This window comes from Eucyclogobius newberryi, unplaced genomic scaffold (genome assembly GCF_026437365.1).
Source record: "Eucyclogobius newberryi isolate DKJ021-1_F unplaced genomic scaffold, fEucNew1.0.hap1 SCAF_12, whole genome shotgun sequence".
Taxonomy (NCBI): Eukaryota; Metazoa; Chordata; class Actinopteri; order Gobiiformes; family Gobiidae; genus Eucyclogobius; species Eucyclogobius newberryi.
This window is the reverse complement of record NW_027315746.1, coordinates 16,002,306-16,020,748: the sequence shown is the minus strand read 5'-3', so window position 1 is coordinate 16,020,748 and position 18,443 is coordinate 16,002,306. Positions and strand designations below refer to the sequence as shown.

Here is an 18,443-nt window from a genome sequence, read left to right as displayed (position 1 = left end):
ATGATAATATATATCTAGAGGTAGATCTGCAGGCTTTGCTCAGTCTCAAAGTTGCTTGTGAGCTGGAAACAGTTGGGGAATCAAACACAGCATTTTGAAGTTTAACATACAGAGAACACGTCTGAACAGTCCCTATTGTCTCCTCTGTCCTTGTGAGCTGATTGAGCAAGTGGGTGAGGGAGAGGAGGTAGCACAACGGTCATATCATTGAATATTTAACTCTTGCTCTCGTTCATAATTTTGTCCAGAGCGAAATCAACCAACACAGTGTTTTGAAGGTCGCCCGAGATGTAAAGGCATCTTACACATCCTATGTTCAATTCTTTTTACATTGATCCATGAAACAGCTTACACTTTTCAATTCTCTTTACATTGATCCTTGAAGTCTTTTTATGCTTTATTAAAATTGCAGCTTTATTGACCTGACTTACTGTTAAAATGTCTGTCATGATATCGGAAAGTGTTGCCATCATTAAACCCTAAAGACGTGATGTCAGTTGGACTTAAAGCCATAAGATTAATACAGAACGTTTTTGGATCCAATAACACATAGTTCATTTGTGGATCATAAGTTTGCATATTTTGTTTTCATAAACAGTACATTTCTCATAGTTATTTAAGCCCCTGCCCTCCATTTGAAATGATTACATAAATAAATCATACAATGTAAACGCTTACTATTCTATTCATACCTTACCCGATTGTGCAAATAAGCAAACCCAGAAGTATTGATATTCCATTCTTTACCAGCATATCCTCTCTTTCGGTAAATCAAGTTTTGTTTCCAGGGGACTTTGTCCACATTGTTCCAATTTACATTGCCTCCCCTGATGTCACTTACTCAAGAGATAAGCTGTTCAAAGCAGGTTGTTGCCTCATGTTGTTGCACGGAGTTACAGAAATTGGTGTGTGTTAGCGATGTTCACGGCCGGTAATGTTGATACTGCCACTGGTGAGAAAGACAACAGGCAGTCTTTGTGATGCAGGCCTCCCTGTGCTGCAACCTTTCAGAGGGATTGTGTGCAGTACTAGTAACAACAGAAACATTCAAATATATGGCTTGCATTTCATTGCAATTAGAACAGCCACCAACTTACTATATTTGTATTGTGTTGTTAGAAGTCTCTCATCAAAGACTGTCTAAATGCAATGCTATTTGGGTTTTTCAAAGAAAAAGTCTACACGTGACAATGACAATTATGTGTTGAATTGAATTAAACGTTTCCTGATGGTGCATTCATTGATTTTCCAGAGAGTTACACATTGTTCTTTCTATGTTCCACCATAGAAAAGAAGTAATGAGGCACTATTTTCAGCAGTAATTGGAGAAGTAGTTGCAACCATTGAAATTAATAAGCCGGTACAAAAAGAATGTAGAAATTTTGTTGCATTCGCAACAAAAAACAGTATGTGTGCATTTTAAACAAAGGGCGTTCTTCTTCTTCTTCTTCTTCTTCTTCTTCTTCTTCTTCTTCTTCTTCTTCTTCTTCTTCTTCTTCTTCTTCTTCTTCTTCTTCTTCTTCTTCTTCTTCTTCTTCTTCTTCTTCTTCTTCTTCTTCTTCTTCTTCTTCTTCTTCTTCTTCTTCTTCTTCTTCTTCTTCTTCTTCTTCTTCTTCTTCTTCTTCTTCTTCTTCTTCTTCTTCTTCTTCTTCTTCTTCTTCTTCTTCTTCTTCTTCTTCTTCTTCTTCTTCTTCTTCTTCTTCTTCTTCTTCTTCTTCTTCTTCTTCTTCTTCTTCTTCTTCTTCTTCTTCTTCTTCTTCTTCTTCTTCTTCTTCTTCTTCTTCTTCTTCTTCTTCTGTGTTTTATGGCGGTTGGTATCCAAGTGTTACATTACCGCCACCCACTGCAGTTAAACCAGGCCATCGATAGAAGGTGCACAAGGGTCTCGTTCAATTGGTTGTTTTCTGATTCTAGAAAGATGGGGGGAAAAGCCAGATTTTCCTTTTGAGCTGGACTCTAGAACTTTCTTTATTACAACAAAATCTGTATTATAACTATAATATTTTTTTTGCCCCCCATTTGTATTGAGTATAGAATGTTGGGATGTCATCTGAAACCCAGCAATAGAAAACAATAGGACGATAGTCCAATTCTGTTACTTGGAAAGTCCAGAATCATATCTCTATATTTTTTATACAGATCGATCTCAGTCTTGCCATTGTTTTCATCTTCCCGAGTTCAGATGGACCTGATTGACAGGTATATTAGCGAATCAGGGACAAACATGGAGGAAAAAAAAAAGGGAAAAATATCACAAGGACCTGAAAAACATTGCTAACTTTTGCAGAAACAACGAGCGAAGCACAATCGTAGAAAAAGGTTCAGTTGTTGTCATCTGGATTCAGTTTAGAATTCTAAACTTAGATTTTCTAAACTGAGTCAAGATGACTACAACAGAACCTTTTTCTACTATTGAACGCTCTTGGGCGAATGAGGGATTACACCGACAGCGAAGATGAGAGAATTTTCATTGAGTTCTAAATTATAATTGACCAATGACCGGACCTCTCTCATGGCCCGAGAGTGCCGTGCCCGACAGTGCCGTGCCCGACAGTGCTGTGCCCGGAGCGTACGTGATACTCTCTTGGCGTCTGCAGAACGACCGGTTAACTTGCATCAAACTGTTTCCCCACTGCCCACTTTTCACTGCTGTAGAGCGTTCGAGGGTGCACACTCGGCGCCTACGCACCACACTCACCTGCTGCTGCTGTCGCTGCCTCCTGTCCGGTGGGCCAACTCGAGGCACTGCCGAGGTGCGGTTTAAAGCACAAGTTGGCATGCTTGGTCTGGTCACGTGACCAGAGGACTCGACCATTTCAATGAAATTGATTTTTTGTTATTTATGATTGTTTCCTTTGTTATTAATGTCTAAGCCATATGGAGGGCTTTGGGGAATTCATTCCAAGTTAAAGGTGCGATATGATTTTGTTGTTTTTTGTTCATTTATACGTCTCATTTTTGTGTTTCATCCCTATTATTTGTTAAATGGTTTGCCCAGGGGAGGGGCTAGCGGGTTTAAAAGGGAGCTCTGCTCATTGTTGGGGAGAGTGCCAAGAAGAGCATGTCTGAGACCCTTTTTTGCTTTAAGTGTTTGGATCCTGTATATACTTTGTTTGTTGTCATTTGTTCACTGTAAATACTCTACCACTGCTTTGGGGACTGGATGTAAATAAAAAAAAACTTAAACACAAGTTTTTCGACAGAGCAATCATTTTTAAGGAATCTTAAACAGACCCGTGACAAAGTATATTATAACATGGTTAAAAAAAAAAAAAAAAACTCAACAAACAACTCTTTCTACTTCAGGAAGGCTCCTCCCAATGGGCGGGTCTTACCACAGAACAGTATTAATATCGGAGTTCTCGATCTAAATTCTTTTATTGACAATGACTCTTGGATGAGAGTCGAAACGTCTATTTTTTCAAACTGAGTCCAGATGACTACAACTGAAGCTTTTTCTACTATGGAACACGCCTGGACGAATGAGGGATTACACCGACATGGTTAAAAAAGTAAATTTTGCATATTAAGTACCCAGTCCTTTCTAAAGACCGTGAGGTCTGCGCATTGAGAATTGATGACACAAGAGGAGGCGTGATTTATTGGTCGCTCATAGCACTTCCTCTCATCCCGGGCGTCTCCAATGCGTCTGTGCTGTCCCATTATCCATTTCAAAATGCTTTTAAGAAGACTAATAAAATCCTTGCACTCCCAGATTCATGTTTTCGACTGCGCTGATCACAAGCAAGCATATGCAGGTTTTCCAACATGTCCTTCTGTCCGTACATATCAGCTGAATCCTGTATAAACTTAGGGCAGATTCTTCTGCTTCATGTTTACAATATTGTAAACATCTGCCTTATGCGCAGTGTAGGTTCAAATGCTTGAAGAAGACAGAAACATACAGTCTGCCTATAGCCTAAGATTTAAATCTCATTAAAATATTGATATAATTAAAATAATAGATGTCACATTCCAAAAAGAAGAACAACACAGGAGGAAGTTATTTTACTCGACCGAGAAATGTTGGAGGTCTCAGTCACAGGACGTCCCTAACATCTATGAGATTTCTCAGTTTTATTGGTTCAGAGTTTAGCAGTCCAGGGTCAAAAGTTCACAAAACACTCAAGTGGTTCATGGTCCCAAGATAAACACACACAATGTTAAGTTTTCACAAGTCCTTGTTTAGACATTAACATCGGCTTCTTATGTTGGCAAGGTTTAAACAGCATCTCTGCCTAGACTTGATTTAATGTTTAAAAAGATGGAGCTGCACTGACATCTTTTACTGCAATGATTAAAACAAAAAACACTTATATGAGGTAGTACTTTCATGTTTATATATCGATACAAATGATAAGACCTATGCTTTATTTACATTTTATTCCATCAATAAATGTAGATATTGTTTTAATAATATTGTTGGCCTAACTAATGAACATCTTCATTGTCATTAATCTTATGTATGTCTGTTCTCCCAAAGGAGCAACAGCCGAGGTACATTTGCACATAGTTTGCTAACACAGTAAACCCATTTACATATCAGATCTGCGACACAAATAATACACGCAGTTTCTGATGATATGGTGCAACACGGCCACAAAATGGCAGTGCGAATTGTAAGTAGTACTCAGAATTTAGCACCTATCTTTTGTCTTTGATTTAAGGTTCCACCAGACTGTACCTCTGATAACAGTGGCGTGCGATCAGGGCAATCAAGGCAAGCAGGGAATGACAAATAAAATCTAAAATTACCGTGTATCACAACTATATTTAAAATGTTCAGAAAAATATCCATACAAGCCTGTTTTCCCCTCAATTCTGCTGCTGAAGCGTGGCTGAAAGTAACAGTGCATTTTAGTGGCCTCTGAAGGCCACTGAGCAGACAGCAGGTCAGGAATCTTGTTCTTCTTCTCCAGCCCATGCGCTGTCTCTGACCTTATTCAGTTGCCCATTCATGCTCCGCTCTCTAACATGTGCTTTTACAACCTGAGTGGACAGCAGCTTGTTTTAGAGGTTGGCGCATGCGCAGCGAGGACAACACAGCCTCAAACCACGCTAACTAAATCTATGTTGGAATCTTAAATGTTAACAGGTTGTAACCGTTTGCGCATACGCAGAGGAGAAGCAAATCAATAGCAGTGACACGTTTTAACAAGCAACATACAAACTAGGTTTTAGAGACAAGTCTGTCTGTGGCTGGCTCTGTAAACATTTCTAATGATTAGACATTTGAAATATAGGCATTTAATAACGTAGAGCTTGTAGTGTTATTAATTGAGCAGTGAAGTGAGAGTAGTAAGTCCATATGGAACCTGTGTTAAGCATTGCACTTCAACATAACTTGGCACTTGAACATTGCCATGTTATGCGTGTTATATACTGAATATTAATGAACACCCCAAGTCTGCTTGCATCCATACGAGTCACAGCGTGCTTCTGACCCCTAAGACTCCTCTGACCCCTAAGGAGTGGGAACGACAGACCGCTTTGTCCCAATTTTCAACTTCCCTGGGAGTGCTGTTGTATCAAATTTACAAAGAAGAATATTAAAGTATTTTTTGTTATCTCATTTTTTAAGATATGTTTCTAGAAAATAACTAAATCACATTTAAATGTACATTATTTATCAAAGCATTAAGTATCCCTCATTACTAGTGGATATAAAAGCCTTAAAGTGGCAACGGGAGGTTGAATTTACAAGGATCAAATGAAAGTTTTAGAATCCTAAAAACTCACTTCCATTATTTTGTTCTTAAACTTTTTCTTAATATCGGCTACTCTGCTTAAAATATATTTTGTGACATTAAGAAAATATATGGCTGTAGTTTTGTTTTCTGACATCTAACAATGTTAACTCCGTCATGAGCTTTCTCTCTCTCTTTCTCTCTCTTTTTTTCTCCTTTTTTCTCAATAGCGTCAAACACATTCTTTGGAGACGTACAACTACAGTAGGCGGCGGTAAATACACCTTTCCAGTTGGCTGCCAACGGCCATTAAAAGTAACTCAACAACAACAACAACAACAACAATGACTCCATCATTTGAGGAGCAGTTTTCTTGTATTGCTCAGTGTGAATTCCTCCATGGTTTTGGAGACCATTGTGAGTTTAATTTGTCTTAGCCCACTGTTTATTGCAGTCACTGTAACCTCTGTAATTATAGCAAGTGGTGAAGGCGTTGGCTCACCCAGAGGATCTGAGAGAAAGATGTTTAATTCATGATGCCATTCGTATTTTTAGCTGCCGAGGGCCTGTTGTTTGGAGACAGGGCTGTATCGTCAAACAAGGGATACTTTGTAATGAAGGAGGATCAAGTCTTGAGTGAACACTTTGTTTGGTGTTTTCTTCTTAACTTACATCCATTGGGAGGATGCTCTAAATAATGAATTTTGCTTCTTTGGCCCTAAGAGAACTAACGCAATTGACATGATACAGCAATAGCCACATTTCGACTGGCCCTGGTCCTCAGACTGGTGGACTTTGGAGCATCTCAGAACACTTTTTTTAATGGCGGTCTGAGTTTCCATGCAGAGGTCCTGGTTCAAAAGGAGTCTGCTACGTGCAAAGCTGACGTCACACAAACATAAACGGACTAGACAAGGACTTGACCAGGAACAAACCAAGTCTAGAACTACTCGGCTCACATCAGGACATGTCTAAACGCAGCCTTAAATACCCATATTGTCAGTGCACATAATCTAAAACATCTAAAGAAGCCACATCACATTAGAAATAACATTCTTGAAACTAACAGAGTGACAAGGATGTGTCCAAGACTGCTTGTCTGAAATGGGCTCTGAAATGGGTTCTGACATGTGTCATGCCTCAGCACATAGCAACTCTACTTAATACAAGTAGACTATACAATAACCCATGAATACTTTCAATTGGAACGCTATTTCTGAGTCACAACAACATTACAGGGCATATATGGGTCAAACAGAATGTGAATGACTAGCTTAGCCACAGGGTCTTTACACCTCAGATCACAGCCAGCAGGGGTCTCCCATGGCTGTGCTAAACTTAGGGCTTAAGACTGTTCAAACGGAAATGTGACCGAAATGTGTCAACAGTATTTGCGCCCCTTTAACATCTTGAATTTGGATTTTGCACTTCATAATTGCCACTTTTCTGAATTTAAAGTATTTCTATCTCCGCAGACCAAAGGGAGTGCTAATTTTCGCTGTGATAAATGGCTGTATGACGTACGATGGCAGCCCAGTCATAAGATTAGTGTGTGGGCCAAATGTCACATCCTCGTCTCCTTTGTTAGCAGCGGCATCTACACCTCGTCATCGGCGTGTCATGTGACTCATGGTGCGAGGGAAACCAAATGAGCATCCACAATACACGCCCCAGGACGTGGTCAAATATAAAAGACGTGTTCTGGAGGGTAACCTTGAAAGAACTTTATGAGACAAACAGTCATTAAAATGCATGATCTGGGTCTCGTCCTGGATTAGTTCAATGCTGCGGGATAAACCGGTGCCGGAGATTCTTATTGATTCAGCAGCAAAATGATTTCCACGAGATTTCTTCATCATGCAGTGACGAGTGTGTGAGCTGAATTATAGCGACGTAATAACTGTGATGGCTAAGCAGTAGTAGTAGTAATGAATGACAAAGAAGAGACAGCAAATCAGATTAAAAAGAAGAAAAAATCACAACATTTGACCATTTAAAAAAACTTTCTGCTGTATAATTTCATATGAAAGTATTTTTCGTCTCAATTCTAGTCAAACCAGACAAGTACTGAATAATGGTGGATTACTTTTACATACTGGAACAGTAGAATCATGCTGTTTTATACAATAGTCAATAACATGATTTAATGGCGATTTGGATTTGGGTTTCAGGCTCTATGCTTTACGGTAACATGCCAATAAGTGTTGTATATTGTCAAATCCATGCCTGCACATTTCCCAGTCCTTAAGGTTTGGCTTGATATTGAAATATTGTGTTTTATATTCTTAAACCATTCAAATATGGACTCGGATGGGTTTTAAAACATCTCATTGTACAAACAGTGTGATGAAAGTGAGATCGCAGGAACAGTGTTGGAGGAGTTTGTACCTGTGTGAGTCTCCTACATAAAGTACACACAGTACTGACATAAAGGTGTTCAGTAACACACTGGAAAACACACAATGAACACAAACTATACAAAAGCTGTTACTTATATTGTTAATTTGTGGTGACATTGCCTTGTAACTAACAATTTTCTTCCAAAATTCACCAAGAACCGCAGGCATCTAAACTAAAAATTATTATGTTGGTAACAGTTTTCAGTTTGGTTATTTGGTACTGTTCTGGTACCTTTAATAAACAGTACCCAGCTCTACAGATGGATATATTTTGTTAGCAAATTGTTGCATATTAAAAGAAACCTTCTAACTACTATCTTGATATAACTGTTTAAGGACTTTTGGATGTTTATATTGTGTACATATGAATATTTTCCATAGCTTGTAACTACAGTTTTATACGCATCAATAATCTGCTGTGGGTTAATTACATGGAAATAAATATGAAGGTTGGTGCCAGAGCGGGCAGAGGATGACTCATCGTAAGTGCAAACGTATGTGAAGTGTCTGTGGTCTCTGGAGATTGTGGCCCTAGTATCCCTGGCGCCTTAAACGCATCGTTAATTAAAACATACGGAGGTGGATCACGGAGTAGCGCTGCTAATTGAAATACAATTGAAATACAACTTGAATGAACACAAACAGAAAAATGACTGTAATTGGCTGCTAAATCAGTTGTATTCCCGTGCTCACTCTTGTTGTTGTATAATATTAGCAGTTATGGGTTCCTGGAGAATGGCTTGGTTCCTCGTTTGAAGTTAATATCTTTACTGTACACATTGAGGCTATTGCTACTTCTTGGAATACCACAGTTGGTCTTGAGTAAACATCATACATTTTTATCACACAGTTGCCAGCCGGTAAACATCTTGAACATGTGTGCCAAGAACTTATGAAACTCTGCAACTGTTTAAAAAATAGGGTTTGTTTACCAGTGGATTTCATAGTGCCAAAAGCAGGAGGTTTTCTTCTTTTTTAGGTCTATTCTGGTTTTGACTTATTCATTTATCCTGATTTGGAATCTCACTGGGGATGCCTATTGCTTTGCCTAGAATATTCAACAGAATGGCATTAAACTCATTAATCTTCATGGAGCCAAGCAGGTGATAAGATAAGATAAGATATTCCTTTATTGTCCACACTTGGGGAAATTTCATTGTTGCAACGCAGGTAGATACAGAGGAAAGGACAGATAACTTATAGGAAGTTTAAAAAACACTCTTAATAGAAGAACTCTTATAAACAAAACTATTAGAAACAAAAACTTCTATAGACAAAACCTCTCATTTCTTAATAAGGAATGGAGGGGAAAAATAAAGATTAAATAAAATAAAAACAGCTAGCGTAAGACAAGATAATACTAATAATAATGTAAAATAAACTATGCCAAGTTACTGGTCAGATCTCTGGAGAGTTGACCCTGATTACAGAGCGAATACATGTCTTTGAGCATTAAAAAAAACTTGTACAGGATAGATATGTTTAATTCCATCCATTCTGTGAAACATTCCAGGCAAAGCGATAGGGTGGGTCTTTTCGAGTTTGCATGTTCTCCCCCTCCTTTGTGTAGGTTTCCTCCAGGTGCTCCAGTTCCAGGACTACCAACTCAAACATGAATTTTAATAAATGTATTTATTCTGAAGACAGAATACTCCAGTCTTGTCATGGCGTCTGTTCTGTTGCAAAGTGCTCCATAGGCATAAAACCAGAGCGCAGTATCTATGAAGTAATGCAAGTGACAATAATCTGAGTAAACCGAGATGACTTGAAAACAGTAATCATTGAGCCAATCAAATCCAAGCGTGGCAGTTCAAAGCCTGTAGTTATTACATTGTTAATCGGATCGCTGAAATGTTGTTTGAAAGTGGAGTTGTGGGCACAGGGTTTAGACAAAGGGACAGATGACGAGTAAAAAACAAAACAAAACAACGCGGCTTGTTCTAATGAGGCGACAGGGGACTGGCCGTCACACACAACAAACAAGAAGCATCCCACTAGGAAACAGCTGACACGCTCCACTGCCTTTCGTGAGCCACGCTAGACCCTTTATGTTGCGCTGGGTAAGATTTATATACTCAGAGGAAAGTAACTTGATACTCTCATGTGGAAAAATGCATAGTATACCTGTTGATGTGTTTAGATATTTATAGTAGTAAGAATTTTGCCAAACTTGAGATTAGATTAAGACAAAAGTAACGCTCTCCACTGGAGTTCAGGAGCGAAGGCGTCGCCACAAAGATGTTTTATAACGTGCATATCATCCAGACAGAGCAGGCGTTACAGAGTCTGAACATGACACTTTTTGATTCCGAATGTTCCTGAGTGCAAAGATTACAAAGCGCTGTTTTTAGATGAAATATCCGCTTTCTGTTTAAAACTTGAAACTTTTATGCACATTCTAGTCGTAAAAATATGATATGTAGTCATTATATAGTCATAAGTCAATTAGATTGTCTATTTTTTATTTATTTATAGAATACTTGCAATATAAAGCTCAATGTTATTGTGTTATTTGAACATTAATCTAATAATTGATTATCAGCAAAGGAGTAATAGTAACTTTTAAACCAGTTCTCATAGAGTAAAGAATAGGTAGAATTTCTATTGAGTACTTTATTTTCTCATCAGCTGTTACTTTTATTTCTACTGGGTGATGGAAGTGATTGGGTGACTTTGGTGTTTTTTGGCCTGTTTCAGACCACACCGATGAGATTAAAGGGTCCACAGATTAAACTCAATACTCCCCATGGCAGCCATGTCAATCAGCCATGTCAATCAGCCTTGCGCTTACAACGTTACAACAACCCCAGAGATTAGCGTTCTGAAATGCAGCCCTAAATACTCACTGCATTATACCCAACATAAATATAAAGTCCAAAAATCCAAGATTACAACACAGGGGAATAAAGCCTTTTGGCCTAATCCAAATTCTAAGTCTTGTCTGTCACCGGGATGCAGATCTGGATAACCTACATCCAGTGGTTATTGGGGAAAGCTGCTTTGTACTGGTCAGTGAGTCGTCAAGGATGGAGAGTTGACCTATATTTGGCTGCTGGTCCTCTCTGCATCGTTAACATCACCACTTAAATTGATAGAAACTCAGATCTGCTGTCTCGTTGTAAGCTTGGTTTGGTTTCTGAGAGGCATTATGTATCACACAAATCTATAATTACACAGGCACATCGAGTCCAGGACAGGAAGAAACCATTTTTCTCCATCAGAACTCATAACTGTTCTTTGAACCAGCAGTTTCCACTATTTTGCCCCATTATGTGTATGATTTACTTAAAACTATATGCCACAATTAAGTAACATTACGGATTCACTCTTCACACATGATGATGATAAGTTGTTTCCATAAGATCATTTACAGAGTTTACATTTGGCTTGGACATAAAAGAGGTTGAGTCAGTTCAGTAAAAGGCAGTTACGATGTCAGTTACAAAGAGAAACTACACATAGTATATACTTGAATTATGTAAATACGGAGATAAGGCAGTTCAAAGCCAAATTTAACAGTTTAGGGAATTGAAAAAATATTAGTTGACTAACTAAGAAAGTAAAAAGCAATGACTTACGCTTTGTGTTGTGACCTCTACATGGTAGTTCATAAAAGCACAGTGCTAAATTCTGAGTCACGTACAAAAAGGGCTTAAAAACGCAACCATGAATGTCACCTTCAGCGTCTTATTCTTCTATGAATGGATAAAAAAGCCTTCTGTCATCCAACATTTTTCCACATCCACTTTTTCGTTCAAGTGAATTTTTTTTTTATTTTTCTGCCCTCGAGAGAAAAAGGGGCACACCATAACAAAATAACTCATGACAAAAAAATCATTTTATAATTACACACAACTCACTGTCATATGACAAGGATGTTTGCTCTTAATAGAATTCAAAGGCAGCTTTTATCAGACTGCCTGACTGTAGAGTCTACTACAAACTACTTTAATGATCAACCAATACAGCTTTTTTTTACTCTCAAAAGAGAAGTTATTATTAACATTTATCAGTAATGTAATCTTCTTCTTTTAAAAGCCACTTTACTTGGAAATGAAATATCATTTTTTGTTCTGTTTTGTTATTAAGTCTATGAAGTTACACTCTCTGACTCACTTTGGAAACTAAGAGATTGTTGCAAATTCAAGCACAAGACACAGGCATTAAAACAAACCTGTAGAATGATAGCGCCTATTTTGAGACTAAGGACTATAAAACTCCATGTGCACAGAATACCAAGTATCCAAAAAGGCCACACGGGTCGCTGATTGTCTTTATGGGCGACTGTATATTCTTGAGGAAGGGAATGGGATTGTGGGTGTGCTCAGGTGCGTTCAAGCGCCGCAGGTTCAAATCAAAGCCACAACCTCAGGTCACCCTCCTTCTGTCACCCTCTGCTGCCTAATGAAACTTGAATAAATCCTGGAGGAGAGAGCTGTCCATGAGTAGGTCGTAACAAGGTGGAGAGAGAGGAGAAAGTTTCAAAAACATTATGCGTTTGAGATAGTTTATGTGGTATTTGTAGAACTGGCCTCCCTCCTGTACCACAAGCAAATATGTGTATTTCTGTTCTTTGCACTCTTTTCTTTGCACTCTCCTCTTTTGTTTGTGATTTTATTAGTTTAGACAATCAGTTGGATTGATAATTTTTAATTTAGTTAATTTATTTTATGTCGGTGTAATCCCTCATTCGTCCAGGCGTGTTCCATAGTAGAAAAAGCTTCAGTTGTAGTCATCTGGACTCAGTTTGAAAAAATAGACGTTTCGACTCTCATCCAAGAGTCATTGTCAATAAAAGAATTTAGATCAGCCATGAATCTGTCTGTAAAATTGTCCCCGGAATTGAAAGTAAGTGGTGTTCAGACAGATGTCCAACAGTTTACATATGTGTTCAGGTGTCAGCTTGGTCCTTTCCTGTAGGGTGGTGTCTTCCTGCAGTCTGATCCTCACTGCTGCTACTGCATCAGAGGTCGGGATGCAGGTGAACAGGGACACAACATCATATGAAACCATGAGGTCATCTGGGTCCAGTTGGAGATGTTTCACTTTATCCACAAAGTTGTGCGTGTTTTCCACATGATGTACCGAATTCCCCACAAGCGGAGCCAATATAGTTGTTAAATACTTGGCCACATTGTAAGTGATGGAATCTGTGCTGCACACTATGGGTCTGAGTGGAACATCCTTTTTGTGTATTTTTGGGAGGCCATAAATGCAGGGCATGGCTTCACCAGGATACAGTCTGTAATACAGAGGCCGGTCTATCGCTTCCTCTTTTTCCAGCCTTTGTAAACAGTCTATCACTTTCTTTTTGTAGCCACTGGTCGGATCTCTTTTCAAGCGCTAGTATGTGGTCGTGTCCTCGAGGAGGGTGTGGACTTTGGCTTCGTAATCAGCTGCGTTGAGAATCACAGTGCAACGTCCCTTGTCTGCTGGGAGGATGTTGATGCTATGATCTTTTTCCAGTGCTGAAAGTGCTTTTCTCTCTTCAGATGTGATATTTGAAGGCGGTGGTTTGGCACTCTTCAGAGTCGCTGTGACACGTAACCTCAGGTCTGCAGCCTCCGATTCAGTCATTTTGTTGTTTCTAATTGCCGTTTCAGTGGCTGTGATGTAGTCCTCTGTAGGGATGTGTTTAGAGGTGACAGAAAAGTTGAGCCCTTTAGAGAGCACCTCCTTTTCTGCCTGTGTCAGAACACGATCTGATAGGTTCTTAATCCAATTGTTTTTGCTGGTCGCTAATTTGTCTGTCTCAGTCCTAAGGTCTAGCTCGACCTCACCTGCATTCTTTTTGTTCAAAAGAATGTTGAACTTCTTGATTTGGCGTTCTTTGCTCTTCCTGTGCTGTGCTTCTTGTGCAGTCTGTGTAAAATCCAGCACTCTTTTGAAAGCTTCTTCAGGGAGGGAGGAAAAACATGTCCGAAATGCCCTCTCAGCCTGTGGTTACCCCGCTTGGGCTCTCAACAGAGTGAAGAGAACCAAGAAGCAGGACAAAAGGGAAACTGAACAGAGAAGGAAGGGTGTTTCTATCCCTTACGTGTCTGGCCTGTCGGAAAAACTGCAGAGAATTTTTAGACAACACGAAGTCCCTGTTTATTTTAAACCAGGAAACACTTTAAGACAAAAACTGGTTCACCCTAAGGACAAGTTGCCGACTCAAAAACAGAGCAATGTAGTTTATTCGATCCAATGCAGTGAAGAAAGCTGTAAAGAACGGTACATAGGTGAGACAAAACAGCCTCTGCACAAGAGGCTCTATCAGCACAGAATAAATACAAGTTCAGGACCTCAGAGTGCCGTGCATCTCCATCTTGAAGCCTCTAATCACTCGTTTGAAGACGGTGAGGTGAAGGTTTTAAGCAGGGAGAAAAGATGGTTTGAAAGAGGAGTCAAGGAAGCTATTTTTGTTAAAAAAGAAAGACCTTCTTTAAACAGAAATGGAGGGCTAAGGTTTAATCTTCCTGTTATTTATAATGGGTTACTGAACCCCTGGAAAGGTAGAGGACCAGGACATTTAGATGCTAATCAGGTACTCAGGGTGGTTGAGCCAGGGTCTCACAAAGACAAAGAGGATTCTAATAGCCCATTAAGATTCTGAATAGGCTAGCTCGGTAGATACAAGGGGGGAGTTTCTGTTGAAACAAACAACTCTTTCTACTTCAGGAAGGCTCCTCCCAATGGGTGGGTCTTACCACAGAACAGTATTAATATCGGAGTTCTCGATCTAAATTCTTTTATTGACAATGACTCTTGGATGAGAGTCGAAACGTCTATTTTTTCAAACTGCTTTTTCAAAAGCTTACAAGCTTTTTCTATTAATTTATTTTATTTTGTATTTCTGTTTCTGTAATTTCTTTGTGATTTTGATGCATTTTTCCTGCTATGTGAAGCACTTTGAATTGCCTTGTGTATGAAATGTGCTCTACAAATAAACTTGCCTTGCCTTTCTGTTAACAAGTGCCGCTGGAGCAGATAGTATGATGGCAACCATAAACTGGTGGAATGACTATTGACTGGATAGCAAAATTTACTGTTGCTATTCATGTCACTGCCATTTTGAAAATGTCACTGCATGCTGTTTCCTCTTTAGTCATGAAAAACAGCACATAATATGGATTACTTCAAGAAAACAGAAGTTATGGGCTTTGATCCTTATCTACAGTGGCGAGTTTCTGCCAACATTTAAAAGTGGCGACAACTTGCCAGAACAAACTTTTACGGACATTTATATCTACATCCAAGCTTCCTCATCCTACAATATAACACTGAGACAGGTGGACATTAGGCTCTGTAAACCTCAGGAGGTGGAGAAGACAAAACGCCAAAGAAGAAGAGGAAGAAGATGGGGAGGAGGAAGAAGAGGGCGTCATGTTCTTGGAATTTGTGGGCTCGGAACTCATGCGCTTTGAACTCGTGAACTCGCTTTGAACTGAAGAATCAAGTCGGAAGAATGTAGTCTAAAGCATAATGTCTGGCGGTAATGTAACGTTTGGATACCAGCCGCCATAAAACGCCATAGTAGAAGAAGTCTGGCGGCAATGTAACACTTGGGTACCACCATACCCATTACCGCCATAATACACCATAGAAGAAGAAGAATTTGAAAGAGGTTTTTCTAAGGTGTGTTACTGGATTATCTTATCTTATCTTAACTTTCTGGAGTCTTCCAATGTCCATGGAGAAACATATTGCTCAGTAACGTAGGCATCATAAAAAAAATTAAAGTTTAAAGCGGAATGCCTGAGAAAGAGGGTTAAATATGACCAAGAATAGAAATAGCACTAAGGAGAAGAGTAAGGAGTGATAAAAGATTCAAGAGAGATGAAGAACAGCGAGGCTTTTCTACAAAAAGGATGATGAGTGATGGCAGCTCGGCCATATTAGCATCTTCTACTGGCCATCGTTGCAGTTTTCAAACAATGTTCAAATTTAAAACAAAGACACATATATGAATGAATTCCTGTTCATCTTACATCTTACTTTTTACCGTATTTTCCGCACTATAAGGCGCACTGGATTATAAGGCCCACTGTCAATGAATGGTCTATTTTTGATTATTTTTCAGAACTATAAGGTGCATTAAGCGAAACAAAACGTGTACCACACAAAATCGTGGTCAGTAAGTAAGAATGAATCCATATATAAAGCGCACTGGATTATAAGGCTCGCTGTCGTTTTTTGAGAAAATTAAAGGCTTTTAAGTGCGGAAAATACGGTAAATTGTACAATGTGCACATATAATTTTGAACAGTACTATTTTCATTTGTATCCATTTTATGAACCACAGGAAGACTAGCAATCACTTCAGAATCAGAGAAAAAGTTCATTTCCATTTCCACAAAAAATGTACAAACTAAGAAACTTGCTTCGGCGGTAAGGTGCAACGTCAAACAATGAATAATGATAATATATAGTAAAATTAAAATATAAACAATGATAAAATAAGGGCATGCAAAGAAAATACATGGGATGACATGGTGGGGGCTAATGGGGATCCAAATGGTCTGATAAAAATAAAAAAGTTTTCTCCTGCACATTTTGAAGTGAAAAACAAGTATAATTTTGCCAAATAACACTAATAAACAGCAAATTACCTCCTACTTTGGCTTCCAGTTATTTTCGCCTTTCTTGACAGACTTTTTGCTCTTCCTCACACTCCCTCTCTCGGCCTCTTCCACGACAGCCCTGTCCGTGTGTACATGGGCTGATGCTGCGCTTACACCAGCTCCGTGCAGCATCAGGATTACACGACACATGTGAAGTGCCGTGTCCTCCTCCACTCACTCCAATTAGAGCTGACACACGGCACCAAGCGTGTGTCTCTGTGTGTCTGTGTGTGACTATATCTATGTGTGTCCCTGTGTCTACGGCATGTCTACTACCGGTGTGTATATATGTGTGAGGAGGCTGTCTGCGGCACATTAGAACACCACAGCGCGGGTACTTGTTGAATTGAATGAGGATAAAGCTGCAATGGAAAATAGCAACTCATTTTACCATCTATTCTAATTAATTAGACAAGAAGCAATACTTGGGGATTGTCGCAAAATCGATACCCAAATCAAAATGGTGCAAGTATCTAGTATGTGCTTGAAATAACCTCAGATAATTAGAACACAATTGGAGGTTTTTAGAAGGGTCTTGATCTTTATCAGAACTAGTATAAGATCACGTGGTCACATTAAAAAGAGTCTTATTTTGCGTTGATTGTCATTGTGGAATTGAAAATAGTATATAGAGTATTTTTTTTTTTATTAGTTTCATTTTAATATTATGACAACATTGGAGCCATTTCTTATTATTTGTTTTATTTTTTATTTTTTTCAAATTTAATGAGGGGGTATTATACATATTACAACATATATAGAGCACCATGTTACCTTTTTAAAATGCCATATTCGCCAAAAATCAAAGTATTAAAATGTTTGGTCCCTGGTTCTCTCCCTCCTCTTCCTGGTTATGTTTGTTCATAGATTATTTAATGGTTCGTAAAGATGAGTCTAATAGTTTTCAAATAGTGCACAGGACTAGATTACTCAAACATGCATGAATTATTATTGTGGCACTGATTGTTTTGCCATTACAGATTTGTCTGAAAATGTATTCAAGACCACACAAATGTAGAAAGTATTGTATTGTTTTCTGTATTTTTTTTTTTTTTTCACCAAATAGTCTTACTCGTTCAAATCCTTGTGCCTAATACCAGCTCTAGCCAGTGCTGTTTTTTTGTGTCCTTGGGCAAGACTGCGTGATCTGGTTTGCACAAGTGAATGTATTGTTTTATAATTCCTCACTTACCTTTCCTATTTCTATCTGCTACTTTGAGATGTATCTGTTATTGAAATAAAGTTGTTTGTCAGCAATTTGTATTATATTGTGAGAGGCAAGATACTTTTATACAAGATACACTCACTTGTGACCTCCAGTGGCTGTTTTTGCCCATTCCAACTTTCTTCCAGCAGTAGCAGAAGTATATTTGAAAACATTCCAACTCTTGTTTGCAGTAGTTCTGTATTTATGCATGTTTTCTCTTTCTCCCACAGCAGCATTTGACATGTTGGCATTGTGAGTGCCTCTTTCAGAATAGTAAGAGTGCTTTTTTTTTATGTTTTCAGGAGGTATGCCAGTGCCTGAGGTGGCGTCTGACACTGCCTGCGCTGCCACCATGTTGAGCCCCGTCCTGAACGCCTCCAACGGAGATGGCTCGGAGTCTGAAACCACCTCTGCCATCCTCGCATCTGTCAAAGAACAGGTCAGTACTGTGCAGAGCCCAATGAGTTCAAGAAAAAAAATACAGATTTGGATACTTTGATGTGATTTGCAATTTATTTTTAAAGCAATATTCCATTTACAGTGT

The 18,443-nt window shown here is 38.8% G+C and overlaps 1 protein-coding gene across 1 annotated transcript in view; it reads left to right on the top strand.

Annotated features, from left to right (window-relative positions):
- The window catches only part of ctnnd2b (catenin (cadherin-associated protein), delta 2b), a 149,650-nt gene that overhangs the window by 18,932 nt on the left and 112,275 nt on the right, over positions 1-18,443 (top strand). The window contains exon 2 of the mRNA XM_072440958.1: positions 18,202-18,338. Coding sequence (XP_072297059.1) covers positions 18,207-18,338 — 132 coding nt within the window. The 5' untranslated portion in view covers positions 18,202-18,206. The remainder of the gene's footprint in view (positions 1-18,201; positions 18,339-18,443) is intronic.